The 15604-nt window shown below is 34.4% G+C and overlaps 1 protein-coding gene across 2 annotated transcripts in view; it reads left to right on the top strand.

Moving 5' to 3' along the window:
* Positions 1–15604, top strand: part of LOC110441590 (dachshund homolog 1-like) — a 95451-nt gene that overhangs the window by 50462 nt on the left and 29385 nt on the right. The window contains exons 3-4 of one of the 2 annotated variants that reach the window (XM_021484782.1): positions 6147–6336; positions 13619–13713. In XM_021484782.1, coding sequence (XP_021340457.1) covers positions 6147–6336; positions 13619–13713 — 285 coding nt within the window. Of the gene's footprint in view, positions 1–6125; positions 6337–13618; positions 13714–15604 lie in introns of both variants that reach the window. The other variant, XM_021484781.1, reaches the window with a different exon arrangement.

Here is a 15604-nt window from a genome sequence, read left to right as displayed (position 1 = left end):
GTCAGCATTCCATACCAAAACAGTGAAGCACACCCCAGAAGAATTTACATCCCACTAATTACATCATTTGACATTTTAAACCGAGAAACTTCATTCCTTTATGGCGCTGGACAAAAACACTTTATATCTAAAAGCATTTCGTTATAAAAGATGTGGTATCTTTATCTGTGTATTTATGTCAATTTTTAGGAAAGATGATGTTTTTAGACAAGTGGTCATATTGAAGGGGATATATTACAGTACCTTACAGTGAAACTTGTATCCGGGGGTACCTTCATATAGGGTACAGTACAGGGGGTCAAGGGGAGTTAATCTATTGTCTTGTATCTGACCTCTAAGTTATATAAAATAGAGGTCAGATTGGAGAGTTTATATGTTCTATAAAATATTTCAGATTGGAAAGGCTATAAAATATATAAAATTAATGTGAGGTTATATGTTTTATAAAAAAAATGTCGGATTGGAGAGTTTATAAGTTTTATAAAATAGAGGTTGCGTTTGAGAATTTAAAGTAGATGGCAGAATGGAGAGGCTATATAAGTTCATAAAGAAAATAGATATCAGATTGGAGATTTATGCATTTTATGAAATAAATGTCAGATAGGAGAGATTATACATTTTATTAAATAGATGTCAGATTTGAGAGTCTATCAGTTTAATTAAATAAATGTCAGATTGGCAAGGCTATAAGTTATATAAAACAGGTATAAGATTGGAGATGCTATCAAAAGTTGTCAGATTGGAAAAGGTAAAAGTTATAAAAAAGAAAGGTCAGACTGGAAAGGCAATATGAAATAAATTTACAGACTAGAGATGATTTAGTTCTATAAAATAAATGTCAGATTGGACAGATGATGAGTTCTATAAAATAAATGTCAGATTGGAGAGGCTATAAGTTGTATGAAATATTTGTCTGATTAGAGAGGCTTTAAATTGTATAAAACAAATGTCAGATAAGAGAGGTTATAAGTTATATAAAACAAATGTCAGGTTAGAGAGTTTCTGTGACTGAGGTATAAAATGAGGATATATATCAGGAAAGTTAGCAGCTATCAACACTGATCTGTCCCCTGATTTACAATCTTCGGTAATGTCAGGCAAGTTCAAATAGAATAGAAGTAATACCATCTGACATGTTATCTTCAAAGGAAATACAGTTTTACTCTGTTAAAGCAGGATAGAAGAGTATATATTTGTAATGGTTTAAATCAGATTTACAAAGGTTTAAACAGATTTCTTGACGTTTGTTGAAATGCATGACTGTTTTTTGTTGTATTTCTCTTTGGTTTGTTTCTGTCACATTTACTCATGGTAATGCACCCTTAATCTCACGTGAAAGGGAAAAAAGGGCCACCTACATCCCCTGTCACTTAATTATAGAGATACCAGGGCCCTGTACAAGGTGAGGGATTTGGGGGTGAGATATTTTATGTGATTTTGTTTAAGTTGTTCTTCCATGAGAAAGGACCTCCGCATAGACAGATGGGGGGCTTCCAGGCAAAATCCCCAGATTATCGGACGTGAAAAATGATTATTGAATATGACAACACAAAAAAACATGGATTGATCGCATTTTAAATTGTTCACTTTAATCACAAAATTGCTGGGGATCAAAGAATTACATTATTAGGGTGGGATATGTTGTCTATGCACACATGAAAAAGTAACTAATGTTGAATTCCCAACTCAACACCTACGGATCAATATTTTGTGATTTATTTTAAGGGCAAGATAAAGGATGCTTGGATAACTATCACACAGTCTCCTGGTTCACTTCAGGAAGAAAACTTAAAACTCTCTTTCATAAGTTACTGGTATCTTCCCTGACAAATGAAGGAAGTTTTGTCAAATATGTTTTCGAATAATTCTTGCAGTTTTATCATAGATCAGTTGGCCTAAAACATTGTGAATGCTGTGTATAATTTCTTTAGATAGTGTATTTGTAATGCCATAGGATATGGGTTTGTGCTTTGTTAAAACAATATATAAAATATCTTGAATTCTAATTCTCGAAACTCCAATAAGTTTTACACGATTAGCTTCAGCTTGTTAATATCCTAAAAGTCAGATATGTTATATGTGACAAGGGGGTGTTCAAATCGGGCTGCATGTCTATGATTGGGCCAATTAGGGATTCAGAGGACCCAGGGNTTTGCCCCCCCCCCCCCCCGATGGTTCCATCATCAAGACCAGGTCAAGCTCAGAATCTGATCATCAAGGATTGCAGTAATGACTTAGTCTTCTCCGGTGAAAAAAGCAGAAGTCTATAAATTATGATTGTATTTTTTTAGAATATGGATTTATCAAAAATTTAAACCATGGGTTTTATAGTCAAATAATTAAAATGTTTTTGTGATGTTAGACATTTATTTGAGTTTATATAAGAGAAGTCGGGGGTTATTTTACAAACAGGATAGTTATGGTATTGTCTGCAGAGGTGGACAGAGCTGATGTGTATACAATAACATTACAATGGCCGCTTTGTCAAACACCAGGATTCACTAACAAACCACAACATTTTATTGCTATGATAAATAATGTCAATTTTAATCTTTGTTCCCATTCATTTCATGTATCATAAATCTAAACAAAATTTGAAGCCGGTCTCTCTGCGTATGTATACAGTAACAGAACTGCTAAAGACATTACCAACATGTAGAATAAATTCATGTTTTTTCTCTATGCTATCAACTTAATTGGGTGAACCGTTGTTTAAATATGATAGTTTTATACATGTGTGAAGTTGTTATTTGTGTGTAAGTGAGTTTTGTTGTCATTGAATGTAATAAACAGTCCATCGTTAGCACAGCGAGGACATGATAGATATTATCAAAATATGGAGTAACTGTTTAATCAGAATGTACTTGGGGTTAGAAATCTTATTCCACTTTCGAATCATTCTTCATGGAATAGCACATGTTTCTTTTGGTAGGCGCCTGTCAAGTTCTTGAGAGATATTATAGATCTGTGCATTTCCATTAGGTTTAGCCTCACGTTAGCTGATTGTGTACATTCGGATGTATATACAGGAAGTCCAATTAGTTATCGTGCACCGACACACCCCAAGTGACTGCGGACACCGTCCCTTCTGATTACCCTGTACACTCATCATAACTATACTTATTAATGTCATAAACTGGTGCGGATAACCGCTTAGAAATCCTCTGTGTCTCGTAGAATTCTGTCAGGAGTAAAAATCCATCAGTCTGTTTAATAATATATTCTTCATGTGCAAGTTTGTAATCAATTCAATTTCATTTAGCTTTAAGAATTAAAAACTCAAAATGTATTTTCAAAGCAATTGGCAGCCTCCTTAGTTAAACTGTAAAAGCCCCGATCTGCTCTGTAAAGCACAACATTGACAGACACGTCTTCAGCAGTGGTTTTATTCTGTGTCTGGGTAAAGATGTTAAATTAATAAATAAAATTGACAGGTTTGAATATCTGGCATCGACATCAACATTCATTATCAGCAATGGGTCTGTACAGGTCCAGAAACAGGAGGGAAGCTAAGCGCCCAAACGACTAGTATTAGAAAGGAGAAAATCTATAAATTGTTTTGATTCATGGATAAGTCTAGGTGGACTATAATACTAGCCAATGTAATAATTTACTTGTGTTATCGGATGTTGTGTTGATAGCTATAATCAGAAAGAATTAAATTTGTCATTTCATCCGTCAACGATATATTTCCTATGAAGCCTTGGACTGGTCACACAATGGACGACCTTTTCAAGTCACATGCAGCGCTGGGTCTGATTGATACAGTAACATTGGTAAAAATGACATTTTAATCAATAAATACCACAATTACTAGCAGTATCTGTTTATTCAGCTTTTATTGAAGGAGAATTGTGGCGTGTGGATCAATTGACAGAGAATGGTGGCAATATGATTTTATTAGATTTTGATTCCCAAATTCTAATATCAGTGATATCATTCATATGTGCGGTCAATGGTAGGAATTTTTCATTATTTGTCATACATGATCAGGTGATTATGAAGGCTATTTGTTATTTTTGAATATCATTGTATTTAAAACTGTGTAAACAGAGATTAAGTGCAAGAGGCACAAAAGAAATTAATCATTGCAAAATAAAAATAGTTGTTCATTGATTAGAGTTTTGTCTATTAAAAGTGATACTCGGTCCAAATGTATTGAATCCAGTTTCAATGATTTAAAAGGACTGTTTGATTTACTCAGCAATTTGAACTTGAAGTTTTATTCTGATGTTTTGAGTAGTGCAAGTTTACTATTCAGAAATAATTTATGGATTACCTGTAACAAAATATTATGATATAGAGTATTTGTAAGAATAGGAAGTAACACATCAGTCTGTTGAAATCATTTCAATTTTCAAGGGTACACAAACAACATGTGACAATTTAACATTAATAGTAGAAGATTTGAGTTTTCATTGGAAGGACACTTTGAATGGATTTTTTTCAAAGATAATATTGATATGTCATAAACAGTTTTGTGTGAAAGTGAAATGGATTCTCCTGCTGCGATTTTTATTTCTTTCAATTGATTGCATAAATTGGCAAAGCTGTTTGTTGTCAAGAACTGTACGTCACCGCCATATCCGCAGAAATCGTACAGTAAAATCTATTTCCTGCCTCTTGCGGTTTCTTCCGATACTGTCAACGATTTAATTGTGATCACACAAGTCCTTTCATCACTTGGCGTGCTTTCCCATGATTGTCTACCTGATGTCCAAATAACAACATTGTTTTCTTTATACAAGAAAAGCGTTTGCATTTCTATATTTGGACCTTTCCAAGTTTTTTCGAACAAAAGCATGTAATCTTTGGTATGATATTTGAAGTAGGTCACTCCGTATGGAGGGGTATTCCAAGTGCTTGATGTATTACAGTACTTGAGAAATAATAGAAAAAAACATTGACAGTTTTCTGTGGAGATTTGCTTGTCGAGATGAGATGCTATCTGGGACAAGAGTGTGCTAATACATGGTTTCTCTATCCATAATCAACTCGGCTAGAAAAACGAAATTAACACAAACTCTGTACTTTACAGATAAATGCAGTAGAGAATTTTTGATGATAGTTTGTACACAATTTTGATTTCATTTATCTTCCATTCAATTGGCATTTGAACAAGTAGATTGCATAATGATAGAAATTACAACAGGAGAGAAAACATTATCCGAAATTTGAAAGATTAAGTCAAACGTATGAAATTGAAGTGATAAAATTGTGCTGTGTTGAATCTTCAGCCTTATAAGATTTCTGTGTTGAAGTGTACATTCCTCCCGTAACAGATTTCCCAATCACCTACATTTACTCCCTCCTTTTATTGGCTTATCACTTTCACAGAAGAACATTAGACTTTTGATTCTTTCTCACAGAAGGATCTTTAGAGTTTATATTTTCACAAACCAGACCTGTGAAGACACTTTCAAGAGTAGGTTTACTCTCAATTGAGTATAACTTATCTGAAGAGCAGTGATGTACATATTGTACCATTTTTATGTGCTCCAGATAAAGAGTTATCTGCCCCTTTGTTTAATACCTACCAATCAGAATCACAGTTTGACTGATTACCATTTCAAGAAAAACAGGGATGGGTGCCATTTTGTAATAAGCTTTACATTTCAATATAAACCTTTTAAATAGTAAATTACAGATAAATATTAAATATGAAGTCAACAATGCACTAAATAGTTGTTTGGAGCTTAATCACCATTTCAATACCACAGAACACGGCGGTATCTTGGACGTCAAGGGCCTAATATCAACCAGTGACGACGGCAGTATGTACTCTATTGAAATGATAATCCGCCAGTCATGGTGTGATAGAGAACATTAAAAAAACACAATAAGATTATATTGCCTTGGTAGCTATCAATTTTGTACTTGTACTTTTTAAATATCTACAAGTATATGGTTTATAATAGATTAAAGTTTGTGGTGTAATTGGCACCAGTCATAGACAATGTCTCTGATTGATTAAAGTTGTTATCTCCCCTGCACCATTTTATTACATTGATAATACAACAATTTAAAAGAGAATTTGTTTTCATATTGTAATAACAATTTCAATTGTTTGCAGGTCTGTATTTGATGTTTTGTCACAGTATTTGACTGTTTTTAATTTTCACCAGGTCTTTCAAATTTACTTACAGACAGGAAGTCCTTGTTCAACGGATTTGCCCACCACCCGTATGCCATGGGACCACTTCCGTTCATGCCACTGAACCATCCAATGATCTCCCCTCCCACATCCATCGCTATGGCAACCCATCTGGGCCTGCGGCCCGATGGTTCCATCATCAAGGACAGGTCAAGCTCAGAATCTGACCTTATGTCACCAAGGTAACCCATTTCTATGTGTGTCATTACTTATATAGTACTAGCAGATAATAAAAGTAATAGCAGTGGATACAGGTATTTTTTATTTGCAAAAGAATTATAGATTTGTATGTAAAATGTTTGTGATATTTATGAAATATACCTCTCGAATGCTATCAGGTGTGAGACTGGTAGAAATGAAGCGTTTATTGGCGTGGAGGCGAGACATAACTGGCCAATCTATATGTACATTTACTGCATAATGTTTATAGTTAGTTGAGATAGAATTGGCTAAATTTGAAATGACTGATAAGACTTAGCTGATAAACCAAGCTGCACAGTCCTGCGTTATCAATAAATATTCAATTAGAGTTATCATGGTTATTAAAGGAATCTTTCTGGTGCAGGCTAATGTTTATTTTGTAGTGATCGTGTTCCAGGATAACAGTTTACAGGTTCGCTTGGTGTAACAATCACAAAAATTGTCAAACTATTTCTGATAATCACAAATGAAATGTAATTGAAATACAAGATAAGGGTATAGAGATGAAAATTTATTGGAATATTGAGCCATTTTTTACCTGGAAATTGATGTAAAACCTGATTCAATATGAAGTTGATAAGTTGACCGTTACCGTTATTAGTGTGTTGGTATAACAGATTGCCCCGATTGGGCCTCATTCGAAGTTCTGTATCATTTTGCTATTTCCATAACGTACTGATTTACATCAGGGCATGCACTCAGTACAAGAAATACATAACCAGTAATTATCCCCTCCGTGTACTCGAGGCACTGATGGCCAAAAAAAGGAGTTTTCAAATATTAAAAATAACACATTGCTTAGGTCAATTATAGAATTGGGTCATAATTGGATTTGCAATCATTCGGATCAAATCAATAAACTTGTTTCTCTAGATTAATATTTCTTATAAGTACATGTAGTTGGAATTATAAAGGTTTTTATCCCAAATAGAACTCTCAGGAAGAAATGACAAATACAATGATGGTCTCTTTTGTAAATTTGTAATGAACGATCAAATGTTCTCTCTGAAATAATACGACTTTATAAAGATATTAAAAAAAAAGAAACAAATAAATACAAAACTCCAGTCCTTTATCTTTGTTTGTGACCCGTTATATGACATTTCCCGATCTTTACATTTGGCAAATTGGTCCATTTTGGCCATTTTTCCAAATTGGGCTTTTATTCAATGGAAATAATGTGTGTTGTCATACTTGTATTGTCTATAGCTGGGAACAAAGTGTCTATTAGACCGACTAACTCAGACATGATGTTGTTTATATGGGTTTCCTCAAACTTTCTATTCCGTGGATGGATATTGAGACATTGTGATATAGGATGGCTAGAAAGCTCTGTTCTCTAGCATGGCGGACTTGGACAATGGGATTTGTTTATGTTCTTAGGGTAGTGATATAAGACGAGTAACTAGCGGTGTCTGTTAGCCTCTTGGGCCCAGGCGACGCGGGCAATAAAAGGTGCCCAGTAAATACCACTGTCTCTCCTTCAGACAATGCATATAGTTTTGAGATTGTCTAAATTGCACATGGTTTTCCAGTAATACCTTACATTGAGACCAACACATGCTAAGTTCTTCTGTCTAAAATCCTTCCATTTTGGCAAATATGCTTTTAAAACTCAAAACCGTGTATTTATCGGGAAAGCTTTTGTCTGAGGCGAAATTACCATGTCTTTGAGTTGGATTTTCTCGCAGATTTCCATGATACGTACAAAGAAACTGATATAATTTCCCCAATTGCTGTTAAAAGCCTCGATTTCCTATTGATTGTGTATGCTGTACCGTTTGACCTATTCAGATGTAGAAATCTTCTCTGCCACAAGACGTGTTTCCTATTAAGAATTTTTCTTCCTTCATCTTCCAAGGTTTAAGATACAAATTAATGCCTACCACTCTATCCATTTCTGATGTTTCTCCTTTTTAAGCTGTAACGGATTCCATTTCTGGATATTTTCCCTGCCTTAATAACCATGTTGCGGACATAACAACCTTTTATGCCACCTGCTAGCCAGCAATCTCTTGTAAGCCATTTTTTTTGTGTATCTTTTTTTTCCCAAATTTTCTTACAACCATAGGTTACCAATATTTTATTATACAGTATTATGTTTCTTGGTTTGGGATTTCCTTTTTTGTTACATTCTGTCTATTTCCAAGGACATGAATTTCTTGGATTTGAATGGTAAGAGGTTCTTGTGTACCATTGTTGACCAGAGATGTAATTTGTGGAGGGGGTGTTCTACACAAAGCAGTTGTAGGTCTGGGTTTTAGCTCTGATCCTCCTCACTTAGGGAAACACCAGCGGAAAACCTCTAATTCTCAATGTGCTCGCCAATAATCAAAACTATCTGGGTGGTCACATTTACACATACCAGGAAATTCCATTTTTCTTGTCAATTTTCCTGTTTTAAACAGTTTTATAATATCATGCCTTCCTGCAAATTAAATTTTCTGTACATAATTTGGGTGAGGTCTATGTGACCCATTGGGCATATATGGTAAGTATAATGATAGACATCAGCCAGATGGATTGAGTGTCATGTTTAAATTGTTAACTCGCAGAATGTGTTTTATTATTAGTGGAGCACCTGGGTTGGATTTGTGTATGAAAAGGAGTCTGATGTGTATAGAGGAGTATTATATACAATTACATATCACCAGTCAGGTAATGCATGTGCACTCCAACAGACTTCGTAAGTCACTCAAAGCTTCCTACGGAGACATCTAAAGTACACTAGTAAGATTCTTTTTTAATAAAGAAAGAAAATAGTCTTCATTTCAAATCTTCAAGATATCTAACGATCAAAATTGAATCTATAAACACGTTAAACATTCAATAAAACCAACAGAAATTCTTGGCAGTATTTATATGTTCACTATGAAAAATAGATGAACTTTCGGGTCATACCACATCTCAGACCGTAAACCTTTGATATCTGTCAAACATAAGGAATGTTCTTGTTTCAACTGACTTTCATGCTATTGTTTATATTTCATTTTCTGGTCTATATTACATCAGAGTTATGATGAGGAGTGATACATTTATGGGCGAATGCATGTGTTATTAGGGTCAGGAGCAATCACATGACCTTGACACCGTGTACTGAGGAGCTGCATCAGTACCCAACATGGTACAGACAATTAAAAGAAATATAATTTCCCAGGAAATAAAAATCTCTCACACATAGAACATGGTCAGTCAGGTCAGTTTTAGGGATGAAAACAAGTTGAAACGGACAAAATACGAGGTTTTCTTTGAAATTAATCCAAAAGCTGTATTTAACATCAAAAGATTTAAGATTTTCTCAGCTGACAGCTAGTAAAATTATAGAATTATCCTTCAGAATGGTGGAAAGACTTACATACTTTTGGAATTATCCTCTTGGATGACAACTTTACAACCTTATGATAGCAAATAAAACATCTTCAAAGACATGGTGCTAACTTATCTCCCTTTAATCTGCCATTGTTAGTCCCGAGGGCCCCACATGACCCGATCATTTGGTGCAATTCGACAATCTGCAGATATAATGGCAGATGTAAAGAGGCAAACTTTTGGAGGATTTCAAATTTGATAAGTTTTTTTCTTTTTCTGTTCCATCGCTGGCTGTTGGATATGAGATATAATTAAATCTGACAGGCCATAAGGTTAACATATAACCTAATGCTTGTGTGAAAAGACGCTTTCCTTCCTGTAGGAAAGTCAGCCTGACTTGAACGATGGCAACCATATATACAGGAAATAATCATTCTGTTTGGTTACCAACATTTGTGTTTGCTTTAGATGGGAGATTGTTCTAAATGGAATCCTACATCAGAAGCATAATTTCCATTTCCAAAATGAAACATTTCAATAAAATAGCATTTCATTGCTCTGTTTCTTTAGATATAAGTTATATAATGCGTTTATATCTGAGTGGATAGCAGCAACAGTGAAAATTCCAGCTTTCAAGAAATAATTAGATTGTGCTATTAATGACAATCCTATGGTAGAACATGGTTAGATACGGGGATGTGCTAGTCTTTTACAAAAGCTGTGAAAATTTAGTTTCTTGCCTAATGTCAAAATTACTTCATTTTCCCTTTGATGAAAATTGATCCTCTGAGTGAGCTGTTGTTTTATTGAATCAATATGTATAAGCCATGTCCAAATGAAAGGGAATTTTGTGTGGAAATGAAATGATATATCTACAAATGTCTAATGAATTAGGGCTTTTAGGTTTGTTTTGTAGGGAGTTTGTTCATTCAGGAAATTAGAATTGAGGAGAGAGGATGGAACAAGGATTTGTGGGTATTAATAGATGTAATTAACGGATGACGAGCGATCATTTCCTTTGGGATTCAAAGAGAGAACTTCAGTCCAGATGTCTTTCATCAAAATGTGAAATATATTTAATTTGGGCTGATATTTACAGTCGGATCATCACCAAAGTGAAAAGTAAACGCACTCACACTGTTCACTTTTAGTCTAAAATTATGCTACTTCTATCAAAAACAGTCTCTATATCAAACGGTTTTATTATCTTATTCATCGACTTTGTATATCGAGCTTCTACTTGGAGATAATGTCAATTTCAAAAGTACAAGACATTCTGTAAAATTACCCGAAAACACATGTCTGTGTCCTTATCTAGTATTGCTTTGCAGGGTAGGACAAGCTTTGTTGTGTGGAGATCCTAGATCCTCCCAGCAGCTGATGTCCTTCTTCATGAAAAGATTCTCAAAACTTTGAATATTTACTGTGTTAATCTTCTTAAGTAAGATTCTAAAATCAGACATGTTGTAGGGATGTAATGTCGGCAGACTTCTAGCAGTACAGACCAGCCTAGGTTACACCATTACCTTGATATATACCCATCAGTCATACATCTTTAGCATTTTTTCTTTTCTGAGATAATATATAAATTGCAGAAAAAGATATCTGATAAAATATAACCTTATGTTTTCTATCAGTTATTAAGTATATGAGAAAATGTGATAAAAATACAAGCACCTTTAAATTTTTGAATTATGAGTTAATTAATTGTTGAATTATGAGTTAATTAATTGTTGAATTATGAGTCACTGTCGTTAATGAATATTTAAGATACCCAAAGTTCATCAACTCTCTGCTGTTATGTACTTTCCTACCTTTCAAATACACAGCAAAATCTAATAATTTCTACAAATACTTACAATGACTCCTATTTTAAAAAAAAAATGCATAAAATGCCACAATTGAAACTGTTTAATTCAATGGAGTAGGACTGATTGAATTTGAGCAAACAAATTCCTGAAGCATTCAAGCATATTTGAAAACATACCAAAGGGAGACCACTCTGGTCGTGGTAACAAACACAACAGATCTTGACTGCTATGCATAAATAGCACTTCGCATGATTCTCTGAACAGTCGTTGGGGAGCATTATCAAGGAAAAAATGTTTCGTTTAGATAAAAGGCAGTCTGATGTCTCTTTGCGACACACTTGTGAGGGGAAAGTCAACCCACACAATGTTCTGTAGGACGGCCTTTTATCTGTAATGACCAACTGCTTGACAGTGCTACTAACAGTCAACAGAATATTTGTATACAACTCTTCTCTATATATGTATTCCTCTTGGAATTTAAGCAGAAATATTAATTAGGCATCTTGACTCTAAAATATTTTTGAATGGCATTGCCAAGTAATGAAAGTCGGAGAAAAAAAGGAAGGAGAATTGTATGATCTTTGAGAAATGTTTTGGATGTGCCCTCATGAAAATATTAAGCTTTTTTGCTGGCAGCCATTAATACATACAGCAAAAGAAAGCCGAGTTTTGTGATGTTAAACGATATGTTGAGTAGCAGTATTTTACACCCAGAATAACTGGGTGTGCATTTCACTTTAATTCTTATTGGAATCAGATTGCGATAAAGGGAAATATTGTGTTTATACGTCTTCTCATTAGTCTCTCACCATTTTAATGAAACGTTCAGAATCCCACATGAAGAGGCAGTTGTGCCTTTTCAGTGTAGACTCTGTTTGATGGCAGTGTATTAAAGAACTCATTGATGTTCACATGATGTTTCTAGGGATTTCTGCTTTTCCTTTTCTTGGTTTGATGATGAAAGTTCCAGATTTCCTCTTCAGCTTGTCATTCTCTCGATTTTTTGTATCTTGTGGAAAATTAAGTTGTGTCTGATGTCGTAAAAATTAATCAAAAGGAATTTGTACATTAAAAGAAACAGAAACTCACAATATCAGATTCATTTTTTTCTCTGAGAGAGTGGTGGTTTTCATCAATACTTCTGAAAACATATTTATTCAATTAAAGAATTTGTAACCTTTGGTAATAGGAGGCATTATGGAGAGATTTGGCAGGTGTTGAATGGCTGTAATTGATGTAATTACTGCTACTGTACCAAGTTCACAGTACTGTTAATTGTTTTGAACTCTTTTGAATGATTTTTTATCAAGTCACAAAGCTAACGATAATGAATCATGATATTACAGCGTTTAATGTAGCTTTGATGAAAGTTCAGGAAAACATTTCTAAATCAATATTTAAATATCAGTTACTGTTTCTGTTTGTGTACTATACAGCTTGGTACAGTGAAGATAAACTTGATCTATTGTTACATGCTAGAAAAAGTTACTAATGCATTCTATTTGCTGACTGATAACCTGTAGAATCACTAAGCTTGTTACCAGTAAGCTCTCTACCTGTGTAACCATAGCAACATATATGTCATACCAGGTGACAGTGTACACACCTGGGCCTCACCCGAAAAGTTACCACTGCCTAAATGTTAACCTATCTACCTATATACACTTAGTTATAACACCTGATTTACCTATATACACCTGGTTATAACACCTGATTTACCTGTATTCACCTAGTAATAACACTTGATTTACATGTATACACCTGGTTATATTACCTGATTTACCTGTATTCACCTAGTAATTTAATAACACCTGATTTACCTGTATACACCTTGTGATATTGCCTGATTTACCTGTATACACCTGACTATAACGCCTTATTTACCTGTATACATCTAATAATTACACCTTATTTACCTGTAAACACATAGTAATAACACTTGATTTACCTGTGTACATCTAATAATTACACCTGACTTACCTGTATACACCTAGTCATAACAACTGATTTACCTGTATACATCTAATAATAACACCTGATTTACCTGTATAAATCTGATAATAACACCTGATTTACCTGTATACACTTATTTGATAACACCTTATTTACCTGTATAACACCTGCTTTACTTACATATCTACAGATCTAGAGATGAGCGTCTGGAGGCTGCCATGAAGATGGGTCGTGTGTCTCCTCACTATGATGCTGAGAGACTGCACCGCAACTCAGAATATGACAGTAAGTTTCTTATGATTCTGTGACTTATGAGTCTTATTCCCTACCTTCTTGCCCTGACGGTCTTTATTCCTCCTCCCCATCCTGTATACATCTAAACAGAACCCGCAGTATTATATACCTTTTACTAGATCTGGTTGGATGTGTTTCTATGTATCTGGAACCTTGCATAACTTGTTACCTGTCTAGACTATTTGTTCTATTGGTGTTCAGTGTAGACAGTGTGGCCCTTTTATCTGTAATATATTTTTTTAAGTCCAGATGAAAGTTTTCTATTTTCCCTTCACTGGAGGCCATTAGGAGATATCACAGTTATGAAATATTAATCTAATTTCTTTCACAGTTGAAATTTTGTTATCATTTTAGCGCTTACAACTATATTTTTCAAATGATGATGTGATGGTCATATTGTACTGTCAATGATGGCAACAGTTCTGAGTAAATGTGTTAATTGTTATCAGACCAGAATCAGGGCTTTTCTACGTTGTCAATAAAAGAATGTCTGCTAGTGTTGGCATAAACACCCCATAGTGCTAGCTCCTGGCTATTTCCTATCATACACCTAAAATCTGTCAAATTATCAATTATAGCAGCATTTCTGAAATGTAAGGTTTTCACAGCCTAAAACCCTACAATTATTCTCATTCAGAATTCCAAAGAATTTGTATTCAGCATGCCATGCTTATCCCCAAGTAAGAAGGGTTAGCAGTGATATGTTGGAATCTAGAAAATTCTCATCTGGTCTCATCAAAATGGAGGCACTTATCTCCGACTCAAATTGGTGCAAATGAATGTTTGATAAGGTTGATAAGTAGCGACTCCTGCGAGGAAGGGATGACTTCTGCGTATGGGGCTGGCAGCGTCCACGCTACCTCACTACATCCTCACTACATCCTCACCACTCACTTTAGTAATATTTACTTTTTTCCCTCTGCTAATGTGCTTCAATGTAGAGTCGTTTATTTTTATTGCTTGCAGTTGTAGAAATTTTATGGGCTACCCCATGTAAAGCATAAATGGTATTTGCAATAAAAGTAAAGCTTTGCTTCGTAGTTTGTATAGATATGTCGGCCATTCAAGTGTTCATCTTGACTTGGAAATAGTTTCATGTTCATGATAATTTTCAAATGAGTTTTGAAAAAGATTTTAATGATCATTGTAAAATAAAAAGATGTTAGAGCCTTTAATTTTTCTGTGATTAGATCTCTGTGGTTCCAGGCTGGTACAGAAAGCAATCGAAATTATTGCTTTACAAATCTGATTATCTCCGATTGTAGTCCACAGTTTAAAATAATTCATTTTTGTTATTTTTTCATACTTGTTTCAATATATTTATCTTAACAATTTACTTTGATTTAAATTCAGATGTTGAAACTAAAAGTAGTTTTAGGAAAAGTCAAGATATAAAAATGTTTTTGATCACACTGCATTTTATGCTTGAAATACCTAACAAGATCAATCAGATATTTGATTTTCCTGCCAAATATTTAGGGGTCACTCACATTATTACTGTAATCCGTATCATATCTCAGGGGCATGGAGTGCAAATTACTGATTTTGTTTCCTTGAAAAAATATCTATGGCCGATTAGGCGCATTACAGCCAGAAGTGTAGTTTGCCGACAATAAAATTACTGCGAACAGCCTGTAGCTCTGACCAAGAGAAGTTTTGTTTCTGGCCCACTGCACAGCGAAGCCGTGTCATTATTGTACATTTTTTCAATTCATATACGATGATTATGAAGCAATAAGAGATGTGGAACGTGATGATGAAGTGGAGTGTGGCTAGTGTTTGTTTTTTGTATAGGTGGAGAGAGTTCTTACTGTCAAAAGTTGAAATAAGGCGTAACATTAAACATGGCTATTAAATCTTTCTCATGAGACAGATTTACAAA

The sequence above is a fragment of the Mizuhopecten yessoensis genome, unplaced genomic scaffold, assembly GCF_002113885.1.
Source record: "Mizuhopecten yessoensis strain PY_sf001 unplaced genomic scaffold, ASM211388v2 scaffold716047, whole genome shotgun sequence".
In the NCBI taxonomy this organism is placed as follows: Eukaryota; Metazoa; Mollusca; class Bivalvia; order Pectinida; family Pectinidae; genus Mizuhopecten; species Mizuhopecten yessoensis.
This window is presented reverse-complemented; position numbering and strand designations above follow the sequence as displayed.